At 44.8% G+C, this 25,408-nt stretch overlaps 1 protein-coding gene across 2 annotated transcripts; it reads right to left on the bottom strand.

Annotated features, from left to right (window-relative positions):
* Positions 1-360: 360 nt before the first annotated feature.
* LOC145481613 (ferry endosomal RAB5 effector complex subunit 4-like) lies at positions 361-25,346 on the bottom strand. Of its 2 annotated transcripts, XM_081460126.1 has the most exons (15): positions 25,183-25,346; positions 24,164-24,241; positions 23,874-23,949; positions 23,575-23,619; positions 22,658-22,726; positions 22,028-22,161; positions 21,824-21,871; positions 21,568-21,631; positions 20,971-21,069; positions 20,473-20,609; positions 19,648-19,732; positions 19,055-19,075; positions 1,997-2,042; positions 1,871-1,905; positions 361-1,465 (listed from the first exon to the last, which is right to left on the bottom strand). In XM_081460126.1, exons 1-14 carry the CDS (start codon positions 25,252-25,254, stop codon positions 1,902-1,904), a joined length of 978 nt encoding a protein of 325 aa, XP_081316252.1. In that variant the 5' UTR covers positions 25,255-25,346; the 3' UTR covers positions 361-1,465; positions 1,871-1,901. The 2 variants fall into 2 exon arrangements, with proteins under 2 accessions (XP_081316252.1, XP_081316251.1); XM_081460125.1 differs by lacking the exon at positions 1,871-1,905 and having other exon boundaries at positions 25,183-25,345.
* Between the last annotated feature and the right edge of the window lie 62 nt (positions 25,347-25,408).

Below are 25,408 nucleotides of genomic sequence, written 5' to 3' on the forward strand. Positions count from 1 at the left end.
CCCTGGAGTGCGAAGAAGAGAGACCCTGGGAACGAGGTTGCTAAGTGACTCTGTGGGCTTGTCATGCAATCTCAGGAAGCGTGACGAGCCCAATGGGGTTTCGTTTTACCGCAAACCCAACATCGAAATTTTGAGAAACAACAAAACGTTTTTTAAAAACATGTTTCAACAGAAACTTCTGTCATCTTCAGTTTAAATTACAAAGTGCGCAAAACGCTAATTGACTATAGGAACAAAAGGAAACAAGAAAATGTAAAATATTATAAAGAAAGTTTTAAACCATCAACTTTATCATCTTAATTTAAAACTTTCTTTATAATATTTTACATTTTCTTGTTTCCTTTTGTTCTTATAGTCAATTAACATTTCGCGTACACTATATATTCAACTCTGTACTTTGTAATTTAACCTAAAGATGACAGAAGATTCTGTTGAAACATGTTTTTAAAAAACGTTGTGTTGTTTCGCAACATTTCAACATGTCTGCTACTATCCAGAACTTTTGGCAAACCCAATATTAAGATATCAGAGCTCTCTCTTGCGTGGGCCAGACTTGTATCAAGTCGTCTCTTGTCAGAAAATTGTCAGAAGTGAAAAATAATTGGAAAGAGCATACAGTTTTCGTACGAGAGTCCACTTGGGGGAGGGGATTTTCACTGATGATATATGGTCCATACCAGAAACATTTAATGCCACTCAGTTTTATATTATATTTGAAGCACGCGGTGATTTGACATTTCTTCTCTGAATGTTAAGAAGTTCCATATTTCCAAGGAACTCTGAATCATAATCACTATTTTGTTTTATAAACAATGACGACTTTTTCAGGTACTCCGACCACTTTTATACGAACAAGTCCGAACTTATTCCTAAGGATTGTCCTAAGTTGTTGCTCGAGATAGCAAAAAATGTTAGTTCATAGCACTTCTCAAACTCATGTTTAAACAGTTTGATGATTTGAGAGGACTGGGTGTACAATGAATGCAAAAACAGGAAATCATGACCTGAACGGAGTTTGGATATCTGATCTTAATTAGCACAGATTTTTACGACTTTATTTCTCCGTTTGCTCCTTATTTTTAGCTTGGATTGGGAAGTAATATATCAAACACGAAAGACCATGTTTGACTACATTTCTAAACACCTCGAAGTTCGTCAAAAATACTCCACTGCGCGTCATATTTTCAACTCTCTTCTCGGTGTTTGCAAATGTGGTCAAACACGGTCTTTCGTGTTTGATAAATTACACCGAACATGATGCCGCTGCGAAACTAATGTTTTTCAGTGATAGTTTACCCGATTGCAGCGCAATCCACGGCTAAGAAAAGAAAAGTGCTATGTTTATTTCCAAGGGGTAAAATGTTCTATTCACATCCTGACAACAATCTTTCCAACTGTATGCTGAGACAGTTGCTGCAGCGTGTCACAAGCATCTTCCAGAGATACAGTATGGTGAATGACCGGCCTGAAAGATAACACAGAAATACAACTTATTAAAGCATCATATTCCAGCCTTCTGAACGGCGCAGTATATGCCCGCGAACGTTTAACAAATAGATTCCACGTTGCCGGGCGTCTGTTCAGTAATAGATCACAGAAGACGTCAAAATGTGGCAAGAACAAAAACGTGGCACACGAGACGATAGCCCAACATGTCACTGATGTTCTTTTGCGCCTGCACCCAATTCACTGATGTTGCCTTTGCGCATGCGGCCAATTCGCCGGTAAACAGGCGGTAGTAAAGAATTTGGGTACATAAGGGTATACCGGGAAAGGAAGAAAAACGCAACAAAACAGATAAAACACTGCTTTTTTCGTATTTGAACAAAATGCACATTTTTTGCGTAAGGTAACCTTGATTTTTCTATACCTTTCTTTGAGCCCTTCATGTTATATTTCAATCAGCTGCAAACCAAGAAGCAAACTTTCTTACAATTTGGAACATTTCTATTATCTATGAAAATTAATCACGGTTATAACAGTGTTTTCTTCTCACCTTATGACTGAGTTGGACAATTTATCCATGATGTCACAGAGGATATCTTTGGTAAGTTAAAGAAGAAAATTAACTGCCCAGGAGCCCATTTCTCGAAGGTCCCGAAAAGTTTTCACAACCGGAACGCCATAGCAAAATCTCGAACCTTATGGTTACAGAGCTGTTTTATTCACATATTCTCACTGTGAACAGAAGTTCCCTTTATACATCAAGTTTCAGGCGTATACACTTCTCCAGTTTTAGATACAGATGAACAAAAACTGGCTTTACGGGCCCGAAAAGTTTCCGGGGTTTTCGAGAAACGGGCCCCAGGTATGTAAAGTCTGTCTTGGAGTTTTCAGAAAAATGGACAATTTAACGAATTGACGTCAGTTTTTCATGCGTCTGTCCTGTTATTAATCGTGAATAGTAGTATATAGGGAATTCGACAAATACCATTTCGCAGAGGCGGCTTTATTTTACCTTATTGCAGCCCCCACATTCAAGTCCGGCCCTCTCAGGCTCGGGCCGGATGAAGCTGGGGGCTGCAAAACGGTTAAATGCAGCCCCCTCTTTGAAATAGTATTTGTCGAATTCCCTATATACTACTCACAACAAAGGAGTGTAAAATATTAGAAATGCGCGAGCCCGCTGTAATACCGCCCGAGTCGCGATGTATAGAACGCCAAACAAGTGTGGGTAGCTGAAGCGGGGCCAGAAAGAAAGCTGCGGAAAGCGCTGTTACGGGGCGTACTGCGGCCAGCACAACTACCAGCTGAAAAAAGGAATGAAAAAGCCAGAGCCCTGCAGAGAATGCGGAGTCGGGCTTCTGTGCGACTACCGTCTCTGCAGCCAGTGCGGGGGAAACACGGTAAAAATGAGGCTTTACCGCAAAAAAGAAAAAGCAAAAAAAGATTTTCAGCGTGTTTTGCTCGAGCTGCAAGAAAGAAACCCGCCAGTTAGAGAAAGGTGACCTGTGTTATATTCAAAGGAGCCCTGTCTTCCAGCATTCAAGAAAGACTGGAAGAAGAACTCGCAAACATTGACCCCGCGGTATTGCGTTATTTCGATGAGCTTCTTGCAGAAAGCCCGCCAGCGGTAAGAAAGGTTCTCCAGAACGTGCTGAACGAACCAATTTCTCAAGAAACGCAGGTGCGTCTGCAAAAGCCTCTTCATCCGAAGCCTTACCAGCCAAGAGCCGCACCACGCCAAAGAAGGCAAAGAGGAGTGCAAGCGCTTCTGAGGGAGTATGACCCCTTCCCTGCGCAGAGAGTTCGAACAGTGACAGACTACCAGAACGAGATTCAAGATCTGTTCGACGATGCAGAGAAAGAAGGGGAAGAGATCACAGGCCGGCGTTTCATTAGATGGCGCTTCATCAGGCGTCTGGGGAGAAACCTCATGCCAGAGTTTATGGAAAAGATACGCGAAAGAGTAAGCACGTCATTCTATCTTCGACACGTTTTCGGGTACCAGTTGCGGAACATTGAGGACGGAACGGTAATCGTGTACTATTCGAACCCCAAGGGCTCACAGTGGTATAACAAACAAGAAGACGCAGAAAAATGGCTTAACACGCGGGAAGAAGAGCGTCTCGACAACGAAAGAGTTGAAAGGCCCAACACGAAGTGGGCTTTCGAAGGCTTTTTCAACGTTGACGTGAAAGTTGTGCTCGACAGGCAGCCGTTGGTGGGAACAGGGCCATTGCCTGACTGGCTGTGCAACCTTACGCATAGCCGGGAGATGGTGGCATTGGACACGTACAACGACAACCTGTGCCTATGGCGGAGCATCGCAGTGCACCGAGGGGCACGCACAGATCGTTGCACAAAAGAAGCCCGAAGACTGGCCCAGAGTTTCTACAAACTAAAGACCATTCCAGAAAACTTCGGAAAAACGTCTCTGGACGAGCTCGACAAGGTGGAAGCGCATGTGAATGAGGGCTCGCCCGTCTCATCTTGGCTCGGAAAACGTGTCTACGAACCGGAGCGTCTTTGAGACGGAGAAGTGGTTTGGCACCTAAGAAGAAACCCGAACCCCAAAATCAAAAATGTTTTGACGATAGGTGTCTACGAAGGCCATGCTTTCTTGATAAAACACATCAAGAAGCTGGCAAAAACCTATGCATGCACCCATTACGGGCAGAGATTCATACAAGCTTCCAATCTGAAGCGCCATCATGAGATCTGCAGCGCGGGAGAAATGGTGATCCATTGCCCTCGGACAAAAGTGGAAGCCCCGGAGACAGCTTTCGAGAGAGTGATGTACCAAAAAGGCTCAGCGTTGGTGCAAGCGATTTTGTGGCTGGAGCGAGAAGCAAAGCGACGGGGTATACACATCCACCACGCGATGTGCGGGCACGGGTGCGAGAGATGGCTTCCCCGAGAAGGCGGGAAAATGAAGTCTTTTCCTGTCGACGGGTACCACTACAAAACGAGGGCGGTATTCCAATACCACGGCTGCCCCTTCCACGTATGCCCAAAATGTTATCCAAACCGACAGGAGGTCATAACAAACGGTAAAACAGCCGAACAACTGTACCAAGCCAGAGTGAACCGTTCCGCATTTCTGCGAAACAGTAGCTACAAAGTTATTGAGGCCTGGTCTTGCGAAGTTGGGCCTCTCAAGGGAGAATTCCCGAGGAAGCAAACGAAAACTTACCCGCACGCGATCTTGTACAATTTCGAGGCGTATGGCGACAAAAATTATCGGAAAGAGCCGACAGGCGCGTTAACGATAGAAAGCGTGCACGTGCTGATCTCTGTGAGCGTCGGGGACACTCTTGAAAGAGGAGCGCCCACCCATATCTGCGAAAGAAACCCCGTGGAGTTGGTCCGCAAGTTTCTGAAAGAGCTGGAGAGACGCGAGAAAAACATCCAGGACCAGGTGTGCGCGGAGTTTGTGCCAGAAGACATGCACCTGCTGACAAAAGACCAGCAGCAAAAGATTAATGAATGGTGCAACCAGGTCCCTGTCGTGGGCTTCAACTCAGGCACGTACGACCTGAATCTCATCAAGAACCACTTCGCCAGCACTCTCGCCGAAGTAGCAAAAAAAGTCAAAGTGGCCAAGAAGGGGAACAAAACCATGTTCCTGCTCACCTGTGGGGCCCGTTTCCTCGATATCATCAACTATGTTGGCCCGGGCACGAGCTATGCGAAATGGGTGAAAGCCTACGGAAGTGAGTCCGAGAAATCTTGGTTCCCTTACGAATGGTTTGACGTGGCTGAAAAGCTGGATTTCCCTGGGCTCCCAGAATACGAAGCCTGGTATTCGAAGCTGAAGGGCGGATACGTTCTGACGAGGAAGGAGTGGTAGGAGTGCAAGCGGCTGTTAAAGAAAAGGGGATGCGTATCTTCGCGGAGTGGCTGCACTATTACAACAATCTTGATGTCGCTCCCGGCCTCGAGGCGCTGGAAAAGATGAAAAGTTTCTACACAGAGAGAGGAATCGACATTCTGAAAGACACAGTGAGCCTGCCAGGGGTTAGTTTGCATTATTTGCTCCGAGGGGCAATAGAGAGCGGTGCAGACCTTTACAGTCCTGGCAGAGAGGCTTACAAAATGCTCAAAAGGGCGGTTGTTGGCGGGCCGAGCCCTGTTTTCACAAGACGGCATGAGGCCGGTGTGACGCGGATAAGGTCGCCTCAGTTCGAAGAACCGCGTCTGTGCAAAAAGATTCTCGGTTTCAACGCCACTGCTCTCTATCTCTCGACCATGCTGAGAGAAATGTCATGCCGGAAGGAAAGGGTCAAGTACTATACTGATGACCGCCAAGAGGAAGCGGCCAAAGTTTTGATTGGCCGGTTGAAAGCCGGGGAGTGGTTCAGTTTCGCTGAAGTGGACATCGAGATCCCAAAGCGCTTGTGGCCAAAGTTTGAGGAGATGTGCCCTTTCTTTTACAACGAAAGGGTTCCCGCCGAAGCTGTGCCGGAACACATGAAAGAGTACTTGGCAAAAACGGGCAGAAAGCGCGAAGACGGAAAAAAACTTATGGAGGTGCTGTCCGCAGAACGGATGCTGGTGTACGCCCCTCTGCTGCGGTGGTACGTGAACCATGGGGCGGTTGTCACAAAGGTTTCTAGAACAATCGACTACGAACCGGGAAAGATCTTCACCTGGCTTGTGGAGCAGGTGACAGAGGCGCACCGGACAGGAGACGTAGACAGAAGCAAGGCGCTGCTCACTGAAGTGTTCAAACTGCTCGGAAACAGCGCTTACGGGAAGCTGTTCGAAGTGCTGGAGCGGCAAACGAATGTGATATTCACGAAAGACGAGAAGGTTGTCGACAGAGCGCTGCGGAGTGCGTATTTCAAAGACCTTGACGAGATCCGGGAGGCCTACGAGCTGGAAAGCCGCAAGCCTCAGATCACGATCAGGCGGTCGTTCCAGATCAGAATCGCCGTCTACCAGCTGGCGAAGCTGCGGATGCTGGAATTTTACTACGACTTTCTCGACAAGTATGTTGACAGAAGAGATTTCGAGCTGATCCGGATGGACACGGACAGCAACTACATGGCGATCTCGGGTGAGAGGCTCGAGGACGTTATCCGACCAGAGATGAAGGCGGAATTCGAAGCGGAAAAAAGAAAATGGCTGGCTTAGGACAAGTGGAGCGGTCGGACGCCAGGCCTCTTCAAACTTGAGTTTGAGGGCAGCCGGATGATCGCGCTCAGCTCGAAGTGCTATTTTGCCGACAAAGGGGAGGTGGGTGAAAAAAAGAAGTTCAGCACGAAGGGGATGTCGAAAATGCAGACCGAGCTGACTTGGGAGCGGTTGAAGAGAGCGTTGGAAGAAAGCAGGGACATGGCCACAAACCGAGGTTTCAGGATGCGGGACGGGAATATGGTCACATATGAGCAGGAGAAGCTGGGTCTAAGCACGTATTACGACAAGTGGTGGCTGCTGCCCGACGGGATACACACCGAACCAATCGAATATCACACCTAGTTTAGTTCACGTCAGCGGGAGGAAGAGTAGTGTTCGGAGGGACAACCACCAGCTCTTCACGCACGAAACCGCGCTTGGGTCTGTCACGCAGATAGTAGAGAACGGGCTGATCCGGTTTCATGAAAGATCTTTCAACGTTAAAAAGTTTCAAAGACCAGATTGGATCCGTGGCTCTTTGCACGCCCCCTTCAAGCTCGCTGGGCTGGTAGAGATAACGAACTTGGAGAAGAGAGCGGAGGATTTTTTCGCTTTTTCCAACAGGCCTCGTGTAAGGTGTCGACGGCCTTGCGTAAACAGCTTTTTCTTTGATGGCGACGGCGGGTTTCTGGCCGATAAGGCTTGTGACCTAGTTGTTCAGAGCCGAAAAAACTTCAGGAAGTCTTTTCACCCAGGCAGTGGACCGCTTGCCCTCAGGGAGAAAAATCTCTTTGGCGTACTGCTGCCCGAAGTGTTGCTCAGCCAGAGTGCGGTTAAAACGTTCAACAATGGCCTGGTCGCGGTGAATGTTAACGCGCCCGTGGTGGATAAAGGTTTGGTGCTTGTCCATCTCTTTGGTGAAGGCGCCCATGAATTCGCGCCCGGGGTCAACCTGCAGCATTTCGGGCCATTCGAGAGGCGAGCGGTTGTAAATCTTCTGAAAGGCCAGGGTGACCTCATCAGAATTTTTCGAAGTCAGGGGTTCGGCGTCTTTGAAGTGGCTGGCCACGTCGACAACAGTCAACGCATATTTGAAAACTTTGCGGCCGCGAGGGAGTTTGTCATGCGGCAGAAAAAGGTCAGCCTGATGGACCCTGTTGGGCATGAAAAATGTCGAATTTCAGCCGAGGAATCCGCTTGGGCGCGGGGAGGTTTATCTGCCAGAGCGCTTGCCTGTTCAGCCACTTTTTTGCGGCTTCTTCAGGTACCTTGGCAGCCTCGGTCAATTTTTTCATCGCTGCTATGCCTTTCCAGTAGCCCCCAGGGCTGTACTAAATCTTTGCGAGTTTTGCGTCCATATAAGTAAGGCGTAAAAAAGTTTAAAGGAACAGGAAGGCCGCGTAGCCCAGAGCGAGCGCCCCGGCGCCCATGAACGCAAGTTCGCCGTTTTTCTGCTGCTCGCTCGGCTGATAGAAATCTGAGAACATTGGCTCCTTGGGGGGAACCATCTGTTCGTCAGGATGCGCCTGGTTGTAGAGTTTGAAGGCGTAGTCCGTGTTGGTCATGTTCTGCTTGGCCTGCTCTTTTGTTTGTGCTTTGGTCGCGATCCAGTCGAGAAGGTGTGTTCGGTCGCACGTGTATTTGGCGTAAGCGGCTTGATAATCTTCGAGAGCCTTGTCGTGGCACTTTTTTTCTTCAAAAGCGGCTTTTCCTCCCCCCCCGAGCGCCCTCGCCAGATAATTGCCGCCGATAAAAGCCGTGGCGTTCAACACAGCCCCGCCAATCATGAAAGCGATGCTCGCCATGGTATATTTTATCGGAAGATTTTTCAAATGCTGGCGGGGAGGATTTTCTGGGCCTCAAGGTACCCTTTTAGCGCAATGCTGCCCGCCACGACAACGGTGAACTTCATGTAATTCATGAAGCTGCTGCTGGGATCGGAAGTGAAATTCTTTTTTACAACCTTTTTCGCGGGCCAGCCGATGCCCGCGGCTAATCCCGTGAGAGTTGCGGCGTCAATGATGGTCTTGACAAGCTTGTTGTCGGACATGGCGCGCTTGATATAAGGAAAGAGCGATAGTTTAAAAAAAAGTTAATCTGTTTTCCCCGCGTCTTTTTCTGCGCACTTGGCACACAACGCCTCTTCTTCTTGTTCTCCAACCTCGCCGTAAAATCCTGTATTAAAAAGATCGACGGTCGCGAGAATGACGTTTCGGTTTAAGTCGTACAACACACTCGAGATAGTAAAAAAGGTTAAAGAAACAGACGGGAAACTTGGCAGGATCAACTGTGAGCATGTTGATATGAATCACGTGCAAACCTTTAAATTATTTTTTTTAAACCTCTTGGCCGTGTATTGCGAGCAGGTTTTGGCTTGACACTCACAGGCTTAGGAGCGGGCTCCGGCGCGGCCTTCGGCATTTTGAATTTGTCGAACACGGGCTTGGCCATTGCCATGAGCTCTTCACGCTTGTAATAGATCCCGAGAAGGGAAACGCCAAAGCCGCCAATAGCAATCCATTGGTTGGCGCTGAGGCTGCCGCTATTTGGGCTTTTTTCTTTTGTATCTGGGGCCGCTGTGGCGGCTTCTACTTGCTTTTCTGCGTAATAAGCCTCGGCGAACGCTTTCTTCTGTTCTTCTCGGGCAAGCCGTCTTTTTTCAGCAGAAAGTTTTCTGGCAGCCACACGCTTGGGGTCTTTCTTGCACTACGTGGTTGCAGTAGGAGTCGTCGCTTCCTGTGTGATATCGGCGGCAGGCGCTGCCTTCGTCTCTACCTGAGGTGCAGTGAGGGCAGCAGGCGCTGCCTTGGTCTCTACCTGAGGCGCGGTGATGGCGGCAGACGCGCTCTCGGATTGTTCGGTTGACATTGAAGCGAACCGTATTATAAGCAAATGAAAAGAGTTTAATTGTTAACAATTTGTCCACAAGACGTCAGCATTTGTCAGGAAGACCTCAGCCTTTATTAACAATTTGTCAGCAAGACGGGTACTTCATCAACGCCCTCAAGCAGATAGCCTTGTTCATCGCGAGAAGGGTGCCTCGGCTTTGTGAACTGTGGACTAAAATCAATATGTTTTGTGGTGATCAGCGCCGCGTTGGCCACGGCAAGAAACCGGCCGCACTTCAAAGCAAGGTTGCCAGCCAGATTAGAGAGCTCTTTGTTCAAGATGTAGTCGTTTCTGAACTCTTCTTGGTAAGCCTCGATGTCTTTGATTTTGACGACCATTCCGACCGCTTTGGTTGCAAGAAAAATGAAGGTGTCGATCAGGCTTTCCGTTGTCTTTGAGCCCACGTACGCCTCATAGCATTTGGTGTACTTCTCGACATCTTTGTCGCTCAGACTCTTCACCTGCTCGTGGGTCAGCTGCACCCCGATAGCCTCTTTGGCTTTGCCTGTGGACACGAGCACGGCCAGCTGCTCGCGAAGAGCAGGAATGTCGGGGGCGGTTGGAACAAGGCCGCCTGCGAGACCACTAGACGCCGCAGGCTCCGTTTCCGTAAGGTTCATAACATCTAAGGTGTCTTCTGCAGAGATTGTGCAAGGTTATATGCAGCTCGCATTTTTTTTCAAATAACTTTACCCCGTATGGGTGGTGAAGGGCAAACATAAGATAAGAGAACTTTCGCTCTTTCAGCTTTGAAATCAATCCTCTGTACTCATCGGGGGAGAGCTCACCGGCATAATCGTCGAAGATGGCTTTCGTTGTCCTGGCTGAGGGGGTGTAAAAGAGTACGATCGCCGCAACGTTCTCACAGAAGGAAGCGGTTATTCCGGTCAACTTCCGGGTCAGCGCCCACATGCTGATGCCCATATCCCACGCGGAAAAGGCGAGATTCACCAGCTCGCCTGTGCGCCCTTTCACATCTTTTGAGGGCGTGCAGTGGTCGAGGATTATGAGCGTGTTCGTGCCCTCGGAAAGCCATCTCACGAGCTTCAACCACGTTTCCACGTCGTGCTGCTCGCAGACTATCACATCCATTCTCGGATCGTTTTCGCCAAGCCGGTGGTAGGTCTTTTTGTGCGTGAACGTCGGGCAGATGAGAACGATGTAGTCGAACTTTGCGTGGAAAGGGCCGTAGGGCTGGTCCACAACAAACCTCGATTTGCCTGAATTGGTCGGCCCCACGATGAGAGCGTTGAAGGGTATCTTGCTTGGGTCCATGTCTTCCGACTGGAGAAAGGTTTTGCCCTTTGCAGCGCTATTAATTGTGTACAGATTCCAGCTGTCTTTCCATAATGTTGAACTGGGAGTCGGCGATGACAAATACGTGGCAGTTCACGTTGCCTAAGCCTTTGGCTTTCCTCTCGATTTCCAGCTGGACCCCGTCCGTACTGTTCACAATGCGCTTGCCACTTCCATGAATTTCTTGGTCGCCATGGAGCGCATATCAATCAGAAGCCCGAAATTGTCTCTGGTGTAAAACTTTGTCACATCCATGTGCTCAGTTTTATTTTTTTCCTTAACGAAGAAGCGTTGGGCCTCTTCCCACATGTCCTTGTCTTCAACGCCGTTGTTGTAAATCATGTTTGGCGAGCCGTTGGTCGTGACGCTGACTTTCGTCAGATCCGGGAAGACGTATTTTTCTGAATCTCTGGCGCCATCAGCATATGGCTCTATGAACAGTAGCAGGAGGCCTTTTAGCAACCTGTATTGGGCATCGATTTTGATGTTCTTCCTCGTGTCGGTGTCCTTTTTGAAGGTCACCACTTGGGAACGCAACACGTGGTCATAGGTGAACTCCTTTCCGCTAGAGTAAACACTATGCACCTCATCTGCCAGAGTCTTGCTGCGGATCATATCGTACTCGAGCTGGATGTTGGTCAGCTTGTATTTCAGCTGGGTTGTATCTGAGCCGTTGACCACATGTGCAGCTTCAGCCAGGGTTATTTCGAACGTGAGGTTTTTGTAAAGGGCCTGGGGGTAGAAAACGCCGTGGTCGGTTAAGATCTGATGGTCCAGCCTGATCCGGTACTTGCTCCCGTACACCTCGTTCAGCTTTTTTTCAGCGTCGACGCCTGTGGTTTTCTTGTCTCCCGTGCCTGAGCGGATCTTCCATAGTTTCTCACTCTGAATCCCTTCGAGGATCCTGTTGTCTCTTTCTTCCTGCGAAAGGAAAAGGTCTTCAAAGATTTTGCAGATGCCGTAGCCGACCGTGTTATGCAGGCGAGTGCCTCCAAACGTCACGTGCAGCCTGTCAACAAGCGCTTGTGTGACGTTCCGGACAAGGAAGTTGTTGGCGTGCCCTCCAGAAAGGTCGATGTTAAACAGAAGCGCAAGCGATCCTGGCACCAGAACCTCATTCGCGTTCAGCTTGGGAACGTAAACGTACAGAGTATTGCCGGGGTTGGCTTCAGTGCGGGAAAAGGTGATCCGCTTGACCGTGCGCTCAGCCTGCATGCCTTGTAATGTTTTTTTGCTGTACATCGTGCGAAGGTTCTCTGGAACTGACATTGTATATACGCCGGCGATAATTTTCTAATTTAAAAATAACAGGCTTCAGATATCGCTATGGCGGAAGGCGGTAGCGAATTTGGTTACGGAGACCCGGACCTTGACAAACGGCTCGACCACGGCTCTGATGAAGGCAAAGAACAGGCTGACACAACGCATCCTTTTCAGGCGGGCGCGGCGTCCACTCTGTACCAACCTGGCGACCCCTACCACGGGGGCGAACAAACGGAAATGAGTACTTTTCCTCACGAGCGGTCCGGCTCACCTGACACTTCTTATCAGGAAGAAACCTCTTTGCTCGGTTATTTCGTACATACCGATGACAAACCCGACATGCTTGAAAGGGCAAAAGAAAAAATCAGAAGATTGTTCCCGAAGGTAGACCTAAAAAAATTGGGCCCAATTGGTTTCAGCAAAAAAGGAAATCAATCTGAGATCGTTTCATTTGGCCCCCGGGGGGTGAGTATAAAATTTTCAAGCTTGGCGGTGAAGGGTTACTAAAAAGTTTCACAGACTCGAACAAATCAGCTCTTGGGCAAAGAGCTGAAGACATCATTACGGAAGACCGCGACACCATCAGAGAAAAGCGCCAAAGACTGAGAGAGGCTGAAATCCAACTTCAACAGGCGGAAACGCTCTCTTCACAAAGAGAAGAAGAAAAGAAAGAAATGGAAGCCTTTAGACAAAAAATCCCGCAAACTGATACTCAGATTCATGCTCTTCAGGATAAATATGGTTCGAATCTTTCTAGTGAAGCAGAGCTGCGTAGGCTCAAACAACTGAAAAAGAACTATCAAACCGATCCGGAAAACAAGAAAAAAGCTTTGGACTCGCTTACAAAAAAAGCAATAAACAGAGAAAAGGAACAAGCCAAAGTTGACAGACTCAGGGCCAGCCTCGCAGCAAAAGAAAGTGAAACAAGCGCCATGGAAGAAAGGCTCAACCAAATAAAACTGTTGGACGAGCTGAAAGAGCAGGAAAGTGAGCTGCAGCGCAAAAACGACGAACACCAGGCGATCATCCAAGATGAGAATGCCTCGCCCTCTCAAAAAGAAGCCGCAGAAGGCAGAGTTGCAGAAAGAAACGAGGAGATCGCCCGTTTGCAAACTCAGATCGCGGAAAGGGAAAGGGGGCGGCCTCTCTTGGAAAGGGTGAAGGAGATCTTCAAAAAATATGGCGTTACGTTGACCGCCATTCTTCTCGCCGCCGGGAGCACAATCGGCACTCTCATCGGGGTCCTCACCAGAGGTTTGAAAGCCGTGGGAAAGCTTTGGGGAACAGCCTCAAAGATATTGCTGCGGAACTAGGCTCTCTGCTGCCCGGGCTGATTGGCTCGATCGTGAGCTTCCTGTTCAAAGCCGCCGGCCAAGTCGTTGGGTTTCTGGCTGAGCCCACCTGGCTTCTCATTCTTGCCGCAGTGGCCTTTTTGTTCGAAAAATATTTTAAGAAGCGGCGTTAGCTTAGCGCCAAGCTATGAACAGCAACCCCGAAAATCCAAAAACACCGACAATTACCGCCGTTTTGTTAATTTCGTGTTGCGGCGTTTTGTCTGCAGCCTCGGGCTCAATTTTTTGTACCAGTGGCTGCGCTTGATGAGTTTCGGACGAAGCTGGTTTCCTGTGGGGTGGAACCACACGCCCTGATTCAGGTGTTGCGGCTTTGTGTATCGGGTTAGACGGGTGGCTGTTGCGTGGGTTGATTCTCGACAAGCCTGCCTGCGTCAAACCGTTCGCGGTGTTGGGCGCGAACCAGTCTGCTTAAGCATCAGAAGCGGCCCCCGGCTCGATGTAATCGATCAAGTCCCCATTTATTGCTTTGCCGCCTTCATCGCTGAATTTGTTCCATCCTGGGTATTTATAGTCAGTTTTCAACGGGCCCGCGCCTGACGCGTACACGTAAACGCTTCGCAGACTGTGGTTTTCCCCGTGCGTGAAGCGGAAATCGCTCGAGGGGGCAATGCCGAACTCGCCGCATATCCTTTTGTACGAAGCGACGTCGTAATGATTATTGTATTGGTTGAACGGCGGGTCTCTGGGCAAAGTGCTCATGCTCTGGATTCCTCCAAGCTGGTACAAAATCTGCCTGACCGTGAAGTACACGTGGAATTTGTAAAAAGCTCTTATCTGCGGGGGGAGATCCATCCCGCTGGCAAAGATTTCGTGAGAAACTCCGCACCCCTGTGTCGCGCAGAAAACCGCGAAGTTGAGCTGCTGCGGCCAATATTTCATGTCAGGGCTTCCCAGCCAGCGTTTTGATTCGACTGCCGACGTGTGCCTGAGTTTTGTGTCTTCAAATATTTCTCGTAATTTCGTTGTGAAATGTTGGTCAGGCGTGACGTATATTTGGATTGGGGCGTCAAATATGTTTTTCAAACTTTGCGCTTTCCGGTCGAAAGGTACGGCAGGGATGGGCAAGGAAACTTTTGAACCAAGCGGCGCCAGCTGGTAAGGAAAACCTCCAATGGCTCCCGAGTGCTTGTCTTCCAAACCGAGCGTCTTTTTCATTTCCTCGCTCCAATATTTTTTGTCTGAGCCGAAGACGCTTTGAAGCGAGCCTGGACCCTGTTTGAAAAATATTTCTTCCGTTACGTTTTTTCCGTCGGTACTCCTCTGAGCAATGAAACGAGATCTATCGGCCTTGGGGAAATGTCCCACAAAATCTCTCCATGCGTTTGCCTTGGCAAATCAGGCTTCTATCGCAATGTTTGGATCTTTCCACACATTCGCCATGTATTTTGAACATAATTTATTTGTTGAATATAAAAATGGTTGTTCTCACTCTTGTCATGCAACAGAACGGCGAGACCATCTATTTTGAAGAACCGCTCCCAGGAGCAAGCTATGCCAGACTTTTGAGTTGTTCTTTTTTCAACTCGTGGCATAATCTGGGTCGTGTTGGCAGAATTTTTTTCAAAGGAACCTACGATGTGATTGCATCATTGCCTGAAGGCCATTACAATGTCGAGAGCATCGTAAAAGAACTACAATCCAGTTTTGAACATTACAGGAAAAAGGGGAAATTGGTCTTAAAAACGCATAACCCCAATTCTGTTCTTAAAATTACAACCGTCGCTGGTAATGCGCTCAACACTAATCAAGCGAAAGAAGTTTCCGTTGATAACAGTTTGGCCAATTTTCTTGGAATCGGGAGAGATATGAGGAAAGAAGAATATATCAAAAAGCTTAACAGCCCGAGTTTTTACTTCATCCACTGTGATCTCATCGACTCGACAAAAAACTTTTTGAATGGAAAGAAGTCAGACCTTCTTGCGAAGGTTGACGTGAAAGGAAAGCCTTATGAAAAAGTCAGCTATAACATCGACTCATCGCAAAACATTTTCCGTGACGCTTCTACAGACAAGTTCATAAACAGCATCACCTTAAAAGTGAAGGATGAAAATGGCGAACTCTTTGATTTCAAAGGCCTGCCGCTTCTTTTCGAATTAGAGTTAAATTAAATTTCTTTATATACGGAATGTCTTCGGCAAATCTGTTGCCACCAAGCCCGCCGCCTGCCGAGCCACTATATCCGGTGGTGGCGGCAGAGCCTTCACAAAATTTCTGCTTGCAGAAGGTCAACAAGATTTCCAACACATTGGCCCCCGAGGTCGACCACTATCGCCTCATCGCGAAAAAATACAAACGCGCGAGAAAGTTCGTTAATTGGGGCGCCGCCGGCTCCAGCGTTCTCTCGGCAGCGTTTTCCAGCGCGAGTTTTGGCTCTGCTCTGTCTGTGGTTGGCTTGCCGGTTGCCGTTCCTCTTGGCGGCGCTGGTGGGTGCTTCGCTCTCGTTTCGTCTGCGATGATTCTCTCCGGCAAAAAGCTCGACTCGAAGATCAAGAAGCATCAAGAGATCACCACGCTCGCCATTGCCAAGTGCGACACCATCAACAGACTTCTCTCGAACGCTTTGAACAACAACGAGGTGTCTTCCCACGAGTTCGACACTATCCTTTCGGAGTTTCAGCAATATAATTTTCTGAAAGATCAGGTCCGGGCAAGGATGCTTCGCCAACCATCAACGAGAAAGCTTCCTGATGTTGATGTCCAAAAACTTGAGAAAGACATCCGCGGCAGACTTGAAGTGGAAATGATAAAAAAAATCACGAAACCTCCCGCTTCGAACTAAATTTTGAGGGAAAAAGCACAAAACTCTCTCTTTGTCTTGTCAAAAACAGTTGATTGTGCTATTTGGCATGCCACGTAAATAGCCTTGAACTTTCGAGAAGGTTACTCCCGGACGCAATCATGCACGAAATAGGGAAAACCCCCCGATCAGCTGTTTCTTTTTATCGCTCTAGTCAAGTCTCTTTGTTGTACCGCGTTTCGTGCCCAATTTTTCCTGGAAAAAAGGTGAAAAGTGCCATTTTTATTGGCCAGGCCGAGAAGAAATACCTTATTCTAACAAACTGTGGACAAAAAATAGAAATCCGCCTGTAAAATTCCTTTTGACTTCAACATTCCTGGTGGCTTTGAAAATTCCTGATCGCTTCAACTGAAGCCAAGAGGAATGCAACGAGCTTAAACTGAAGCCTTCAGGAATTTGCAACGGGAAGCTGTGTCACCTCAACCGAAACCGTGTCATGAAAGCATTCAACAACTTCGCGTGTAATATCTCGCACTTGTCTCTGCCACTCACGCGTGAAATATTCATTCACGAGAAACGCAATCAAGTGAACACTTACAAGCATGTTTTTTTGGTATGCAAATGCCGCCGTGGATTTTTAAATGTAATTCGCCCGGTTGTAAATATCGTCACAGCTCAGTAAAATTTCTGAAAGATTTCGGCGTAGTAGTTCTCGTCATACACGGGGTAGCCAAGATAATGTTTTTCTCTATTTTTATAACACTCATAACAAAGTCCTTTTAGGCCGCAAGAGTTGCATTTACGGCAAAACATGACCTTTACAATTCTTGATCGTTTTTCGCAGATGGGTGCTTCTTTTAAGTCGTCATGTACCTCGTCCCAGCCCATTTCCTTTTTTTCCTTTATTTTTCTCGCTATGTACTCTTTGAGAATCATCTCACGAAGCTCCGGAGGGAGGTTTTGAATGGCCTCGGAAAGTCCATTGGAAGACATGGCTCCTTGCGGTATAACCCCAGTTACATTTCTCAAACTGGTGGGTCGAGGCATTTGAACAGAGCGGCGGTTAAGTGAACTCATGGCGAGTTACAAGCAAGTTCCGTCATCGTATCAAGAGCTCTACAAGTTGCAGGTTGAAAGGAGAAACAACCCGCAAACCGACGGTGATGAGATAAAAAAGATCAGAAAAATGATGTGTTTCTTCGCAGACGTAATGAGAGAAGAAATCGGGGCTCTTTGTGAAAACGACGAAGAAGACAGAGCAGAACTAAACAAGTGGCGCCAGCTGAGAGAGGCGATGAAAGAAACCACAAACTGGGAACGGGTTGCAAGAAAAATCAAAGACGACATTCAAGATGCGTTCGAAGGGATTGAAAGAGAAGACGACCCTGAATACCCGAAATTCTTGAACGGGTTTCTTTTAAAAGGTGTGAAAGGCATGGTAAATAAATGGCACATGTGGCATCCAAGTCTTGAGTCTTACGAACAGCTTCGCGACGAACTCAAGCAAGAAGAAAACCTGCTCCCTTTTGCAGAGCATTTCGTCAGAAGCCTGGACGATGGGTTTCCGTGTTTCAATGAATTCAAAGACGCTGGATTAAGCAAAGCCGGGAAGCTTGGATGGTTTTACAGCGCACCGGGGCGAATAAAAAACGCGCTTGCACGCCCCCGCTGCAGCGCTTGCAGAGCCGGTAGTCGCACAGCAGTCCGACTCCGCATTCTCTGCAGGGCTCTGGCTTTTTCATTCCTTTTTTCAGCTGGTAGTTGTGCTGGCTGCAGTACGCCCCGTAACAGCACTTTCCGCAGCTTTCTTTCCGGCCCCGCTTCAGCCACCCGCACTTGTTTGGCGCTCTATACATCGCGACTCAGGTGGTATTACAGCGGGCTCGCGTGTTTCTAATATTTCACACTCCTTTGTTGTGAGTAGTATATAGGGAATTTGACAAATACTATTTCAAAGAGGGGGCTGCATTTAACCGTTTCGCAGCCCCCAGCTTCATCCGGCCCGAGCCTGAGAGGGCCAGACTTGAATGTGGGGGCTGCGATAAGGTAAAATAAAGCCCCCTCTGCGAAATGGTATTTGTCGAATTCGCTATATACTACTTGAATTTCGTCATAACATTGTCAAAGTAGCTGTGGATCCATGAGGCGATAGCCACATCGCATACATTATAAATTCATGTGTCTGTCCGCTTATTGATCATAAAAATTAGCCAATGAGCGTGTGAGAATTTCTGCAGTTATCGTAAAAATCACCTTTCAGCGCCGTCTGTTAAAATTCCTGTTAGTCAAGCAGCTGTGCGTATTTTCCTTCATAGGTTGATCGAGGAAAAAGCTAAAACCTGGGGGGAAAAGATGAACGTACGAAAACTAGAGCCTTACACCCAATTTTTCAGTGACCAATTAGTCCCGAGGGATTGGCTTGATCCATGTAAATGTTTGGTGTAGGGGGGTCACCGCAGGTTTAAAACTTTGACCCTGTTTAAGACAAAGAAAACCCTAAATACATACCCCGTGTGGAGTATAAACCCTGTATTCTAGAACTCTGTTTAGTACAAAGAACTGAGTGGAATTATAGGTTGCTAATAACCATACAAATGTTTTCTTATCCTAAACATTGTTTGATCCTGGTTGGCGACCCACTAAATATTGCCAAATGTGTCCGGACTCGGATTAATGAGTATTGTCAAGAGAAGATCTCGGTGAAAGTGAAGAAGATCTTGGTATTGTATGAACCATATTGAACGACACCAAAAGTAAAAGCATACCCTGTTTAGGACAGTTCAGACCAAGTCTACGGCAGCTTTACATAAAAATTATACACCCTGTTCAAGCCAGTGAGGAGCGATTTGTCCCTGTACTCCTGAAGAACTTCAACAGAATTCTAAACCATGGTACTGTTTTCGAATACCCGCAAACAGTACAAGTGGTATGTGATTTTCTGGTGAAAGGATACGTAAGTATCGTCCCTGCTGACCTGAAGAAAGAACAAGGATGAAACGTTATCAAACACTAAGATTTGAGGCCGAGTAGTAAAGTCCTATATCTGCTGTAAAATCATTTATATGTCTTGTAGGGCCTCTAGTATATAACTATTCTCTATACTCTACTGCTATTAACTACTGTCTCTATCATTTATCGGCTTTACGCCAAGTAAAATAACTATTCTAGCTTGTATGTAACTTGCTTTAGATTAACTGGGGATGCCCAATCAAACATAAGCTTTGTGGCTTCTTTCTGTCACCTTGCCACTTTTTCTCCATAACTTATTTCAATTTATATTACTTTTAGTTCATAAATAAATAAATAAATAAATAAATAAAACAATTTGATAAATAAATAAGAACTAACCTAAAAAATAAACTATATATTCTTTTCATTGTAAATACACTATTTCATTGTTCAACTGACTGAAAAACTGAACATCTGGTGTGTTCAATGAGATCAACCAATTTCAATGATGTAGTTCCCGTTCTGTTGAAAAAAAAAACATTTCCTGCTTTAAACAATTAAACAAAATGAACATGAAGATTGCATGCGAGACCTTACCTCGTGACAAAGTCCAGGAATGTTCAAAGAGAAAACTGACTGATGCTCCCTTAAGGTAAAGTATCTGAGAATCAGGGGGGTCAAGCTATATTGAGAGAAAACGAAGAATATAACTTGCTAACTGTAAGAAATATGTGATAGATAGGCATAGTGATAGATAATACTGATAAAGCCAATTTGAAGAAAAACTTGATCAACCGTTGCCAGCCACGTAGAAAACCAATATTCCAAGAATTTACACAAACCAGAAAACAATAACTTTCATCAACCGTAATACAACTGATTATATGAAGTGTTGCAACAGATGAAAATGTTATGTGAAACAATGGAGTGGAATAATCAAGAAATATAGCTCGTTCTAATTCACCAAGAGGTACTTTTACTAGTTTTACAATTACCTGAATTTTTCACAAATTCCCTCAATTTCATTTCACATTTTAACCACATCATCCCTTCACTATTCATTTGCTCACCTAATCATCACATGAACATCTTTTAAGTCTTTTCTTCAGTTTCAAGCTTTTTCCTCACATCAAGTGTCACACAAAATGTCTCTCCTTCCTTTCATAAGTCAGTACTCTGCACCAATCTTGTCCCCAGAACTTGCGTACATTACCTGAACTTGTCACGCACAATCACTCTATTTCTTTTCACATGTCACGTATAACCCGAAAACCTTTCAAGTGTCATGCATAAACACTCTATTTTCTTTCAAGTGTCACTCACAAATTATCCACGTGGTACCATCTACACACTCTCACCATGTTTGATCTGTAGTCAGTTTTACACTTGTCTGTTGAAAAACTTTCCTAAAACAGAACTGACCTGCAGATCTTGAAGAGAAGTGATCCATCGTCCGGCCACTGCAAGGCAACAGATAACATCATGTTTGGATGGCAGAGGATTTGTACCAGTCACAGAAATCTCCCCTTTTGCTTTGACATCATGATCTTGATGAAGAACTGCATAACAAGAGAAAGCAACTATCTGTTAACTTAGATTTTGTATTTGCTAACATCAAATGCATGCAATGTTTACAGAGGGCTAAGTAGCTGCTGCTCTTCGCACATATTGCAGACCTATGAGAAGCTAATAAATGATAGAATGAAGAATCTCAAGCAGTATATTAAAGTAAACTAATGTCATCTTTTGTGTCAATTTGATGCAAACACATTGCCTCTAATTATACTTCAGTTATGGCAAATACCTGTCTGCACATGACAGGGATTGAAAGAGGGAGGTGATTTCTTGCATCACTCCCCACATGAGAAAAAGGAAATAATGGTGACACTAATGCTGATGATGAGGACAATGAGTTCTCACCTCCATTGTCAATAACGCAATCCACACCAAGTCCACCTGTTTCATCCATGCAGATATCTACCAGGGATTTCTTTGTTTTCCTCAAGTCTATGACATTTGCTGCAACATTACAGAATGACCTTTAGTTGTTACTGAAGAATTCTCGTGGACTCAAATTACTTCTCTCTAAAGGTGCTGGAATGAATCTGATCTGTACTTGCTAAAGCCAAGCTTGTATTTTAAGAGCGTATTAAAACAGCACAACACAAAACTTGCAGTGCAATTAAAACTAATCTGCACTTACCATTCCATGCCACTAATAATAATAAAATAATAGTAACTTTAATTACCCTTGGCAGTATTTGTAGCCCAAAGGCCCTTAGTGGGGTTGAATCTCAATTGGCCAGAGGCAAACCGAAAGCTATTTAAAAGTGTCGTTGAGGAATTGAACTCGGTGCTTCCATGAAACAAATTCAGATAGTGGTCAACCATTGCAGCATTGGCCATGCCATGTTCTTATGTGTAAAACCTGTGTTGTTCTTGTTGTTAAATTCCATGAAACACTACTGTAGGAAAGTGTTACTCTATTCCAAAGGTAATGAATTAAGATTGCCCTACCGACTGGTGATTGAAGACTTTGTAGGTAAATAACTTCTTCCTCTGATGATGCTGTTGCAAGTACCTGTAAATTTTATTGTTTTATCAATGGTGTACATTAACATATCATTTACACTTATATAAAATAACTAATGATAAAAATACAATGTTTTTACTTTATTGTTAACTAAAGATGGTCAGTATTAATTAATAATACCATTCTTGAATTGAAATCACATCAATTTATAGCTGCCTGTCTTAAAGAAATCAGCCATACCTTAGCACCCCAAATATGAGCAAGTTGTATTGCCATTACACCACTTGACTGAAACAAATAATATAATAATAATAATAATCATTAATATTTAATATTTAACAGCTGTGATTGGTGTGAACTTGAATCAGCTACACCTGAGCTACACTGACCAAAATTTTCAAAATGTCAAGGTCACTATCTCTTTTGAAATATTTAAGTACTTACTGAGGCACCATTAAATATCAATATAGTCTCTCCACAACACACTCTGGCCTGATAATGCAATGCAGTGTATGCTTTTACAACATCACCAATACACCCTGCAGCATCTATGTGATCCACTTTCTCAGGTTTTCTTGCTAAAAGTAAAATGAAATGGTCAGGAGCAAATTATGGGACTTTGGGTGAGAGTTATTTTAAATTCTTTGACTTTCAGATAAGTTATACAATGCGTTTGAGTGCTATAGCATGCAATATCCCATGATGAGTTACTTATATTTTTTCACTATACACACAAAGTGACTGTAGTATGCCACAAGAAAACATTGCATGATTATATCGTGCCATAGAAAATACAGAAACAATCAATGCAGTGGGTGTAATACTGCCCAGCATACAGCTTTCCTGTATTCTGATTGGCTGTATTGTCTATGACATGGTAAAAAAAAATGAAATAAATTATTTACCATGATTACAGATATATGAGCAAATCATAGTTAGCCCCCACTTGGAGTGAATGGATAGTCTAACAAAAAAAATGTTGAGAAAAAGATACTTGGAACGTTTGGTATTCTGATTCACTCATAACTGAGTAACTATAAGCTACATGGCCAGTTATCTAACAGCAATGCTCACCAACATCATATTGAGATAACACACAGAAGTTTGCACATCCAGATGATGCTGAATCCAATGGAAGCAGTCCTGTGTATAAATGGAGCACACAACGGAATATGAAAACATTCTGTGAAAATGAGCACGCAAGACGCCATGTTTCTATAACTTCATAGAAATGCAGAAGTAGTGCCAGCAAAGCAAAGAGAGCTTTTAAATAGCCAACTGGTTTGCCTCCAGCCAGTTGGGATTCTCAATTTTTTGAATTTTTTCAGTTGTTTGCTTGGCCCCACTAGCACTTTTGCTATAAACACTGCCGTGGGTAAATAAAGGTTAACATATATCTATTTTTTATTTATTTTTACTTTTAATTGATATTACAATAAAGGAGTGTTTCTCCTTGTTAAAAACATGTGTTTTCCTTGGTAAGGACATCAGTAACACACAGCTCGTGCCATGTGTGCAACTTTTTGTTCTTACCACATTTTGACTTCATCTGTGATCTATTACTAAACAGATGCCAGTAACATGGAACCTATTTGTTTTAAATAGATAGTGAGCAGACAAGTGTAACTGCTTGTAGATTAATACTAAAACTTGATAGAAATTACTGAAGGTGAGAAACCTTTCTTGAGGATCATATTGAAGATCTTATCAAGACCCATAAAGATCTTGGTCAAGTGTCTTTGAGACCCTAGTAAGTTCTAGGTAAAACTTTAGTTTTAAAGTGTCATACATGTACAGGTATGTTCTTACTTGTCTAGTGTTTTTCACACCAATAAGGGTCTTTGCAATTCCTGCCAGGATCTTCAAAGATCTTGAACAAGATCCCTAGATCCCTAGGGATCTTCAAAGATTTTGCTCAAAGATTGGTCCAAGATCTTACATCTTTTAAATTCTGGTATACTGAGAACACAAGTACTTACAGCTTCACCCACCTGCTACCTCATCTCCAATGCTGACTCTGGTAACAGCTGATCCAACTAAGAGAAAGAAAAACTAACCTAAAAAACCCACACCGAAGATACTACACTGCTAATGAGCACCAAATTTACTACAGAGTCATGATTTCTTAATGGATTGTAAATCAGTTCAAGAAATGCTGATATCTGCATAATAGAAATAAAGTTACCTATTTTAGGCAGTATCTAGAGGCACATTAAAATTCTGACAAATGATACTCATGTAGACAATGTCAGTAAATCAATTGTGCTCAAGATAACTGAATAAAGTATACCATTTGTCACAATCCCTGATATTTCCCATCCAAATGGGTGTTCCTTCTTGCTTACCAGGCTGAACTCCTCTAAAATCTAAAATAGAATTGAATGCAAATTATGTAAATTTACTCCTCTATGACATGAAAAACCTTCAAGAGAACAGTATTCAGGTGAAAAGTATAAATTTCATGTGTGTCTTACATAGATAGAGAGAAGTTCTATCTGTCTTAACTTGTGCAGCTCTGAGCTATCCAAGGAAATGCATGCTAAAGTTAGTTGCAAAAATGTTATTAGCAGATGATATTACCTTGCTATGATGTGGAGACAAGCCACATGCCTTGACCTTTACAGCAATGCTATTTTCATCTAGTGGTGGGCATTCAAACTACAATGAAAACAATGCAAAGATACACAGATGTGGTATAGGCAGTAATTGCTGGGATGTGAGGAATGTCTCAAGTAATGTCTCATATTTGACCAATTAAGGCCATGTCCACACTAAACTAGAGAAATTTGAAAATGCATCAAATGTTTTCCATCCACACTATGCTGGAGGAATTTAAAAATGCAACAATCACCAGTCATTTTGTATTTGAGGAAAACCCATCATCATTTTTGAAAAGCTCCATTTTCAAAATGTTTTCCGTCTACACTAAGACGCAAAGCCAGCATTTTCAAATTCCTCTGGACAGTTTAAAGAGCATTTTCAAAAAGCTCCATTTTTGTGATGGATAAGTATGGACGGTAGGGTTTAGTAGAAATCTCGCAGCTGTGGTCTAGATTAGGGTATAGTTTACCAGGAAAGTGGTTAGAATATAAATAATTTAGTCTAGAATAGGCTTCTTTACCCAGGGTTCTATAAGAAGAATTGAAACTTGGAAATGACTTTGTAAGATATTGGTTTAGTTAGACTAGTTAGCATATGTTTGACTATGATAGTGATAAAGGTTCTGCATGTAGCTTGTTTGTGACAGGGGGCATAGGTTTAAGGCAATAAAGGCCATGAAGGCCATGAACATGTATCTGTGGCAACATTTTGGTATGGAATATGCCGGAAGTTAATTCACCAGATTCCTGGATTTACTAGAATCATTCACGTCTTTATATGTGCCCTCCCCTCCTCGCAACGCACCAATATGTGTCTCAACTTTGCCTCCCTGTACGCTGTACACTTAAAAACCTTCACTGCTGAGAAAAGAATGCAACTGTGTTTAAATCACTCCTAAACTAAATATTACTGGGCTGGAAATTATATCAAGTACCAATAATATTAGGACATGACTTCAGCTTCTTGTTATTCTGTATATTTTCTGAACTGCCTCCTACCGATTCACGTAGCTCATAAACTCTTTTCCCGTTTTCATCTTTTTTAACCACGACAGCTCTTGTCTGCATCATTAAAAGAACACTCTGACTCACACGACTTTACAAATGTTTGTGTTCTTCCGTAACTCCTCCGTTCGCCATATTGTTTTTCTCTGTGTTACTGCTGTGCAAAGTGCAGTATATTGCTGGCGCTTTCTTTGTGTTTGTCTTGGTCATGTGTCTTTTT

Source organism: Orbicella franksi, chromosome 3 (genome assembly GCF_964199315.1).
Source record: "Orbicella franksi chromosome 3, jaOrbFran1.1, whole genome shotgun sequence".
Taxonomy (NCBI): Eukaryota; Metazoa; Cnidaria; class Anthozoa; order Scleractinia; family Merulinidae; genus Orbicella; species Orbicella franksi.

Bases quoted from the DNA above. Each gene is read 5' to 3' on its own strand.
- LOC145481613 (XM_081460125.1), bottom strand. From the start codon at position 25,254: ATGATGCAGACAAGAGCTGTCGTGGTTAAAAAAGATGAAAACGGGAAA. The intron at 20,610-20,970 runs GTGAGAACTCAT...CTTGTTATGCAG, and splicing joins TTGCGTTATTGACAATGGAG to TTCTTCATCAAGATCATGAT. The intron at 2,043-19,054 runs GTATCCTTTCAC...AACTTACCAAAG, and splicing joins TCAGCAGGGACGATACTTAC to ATATCCTCTGTGACATCATG.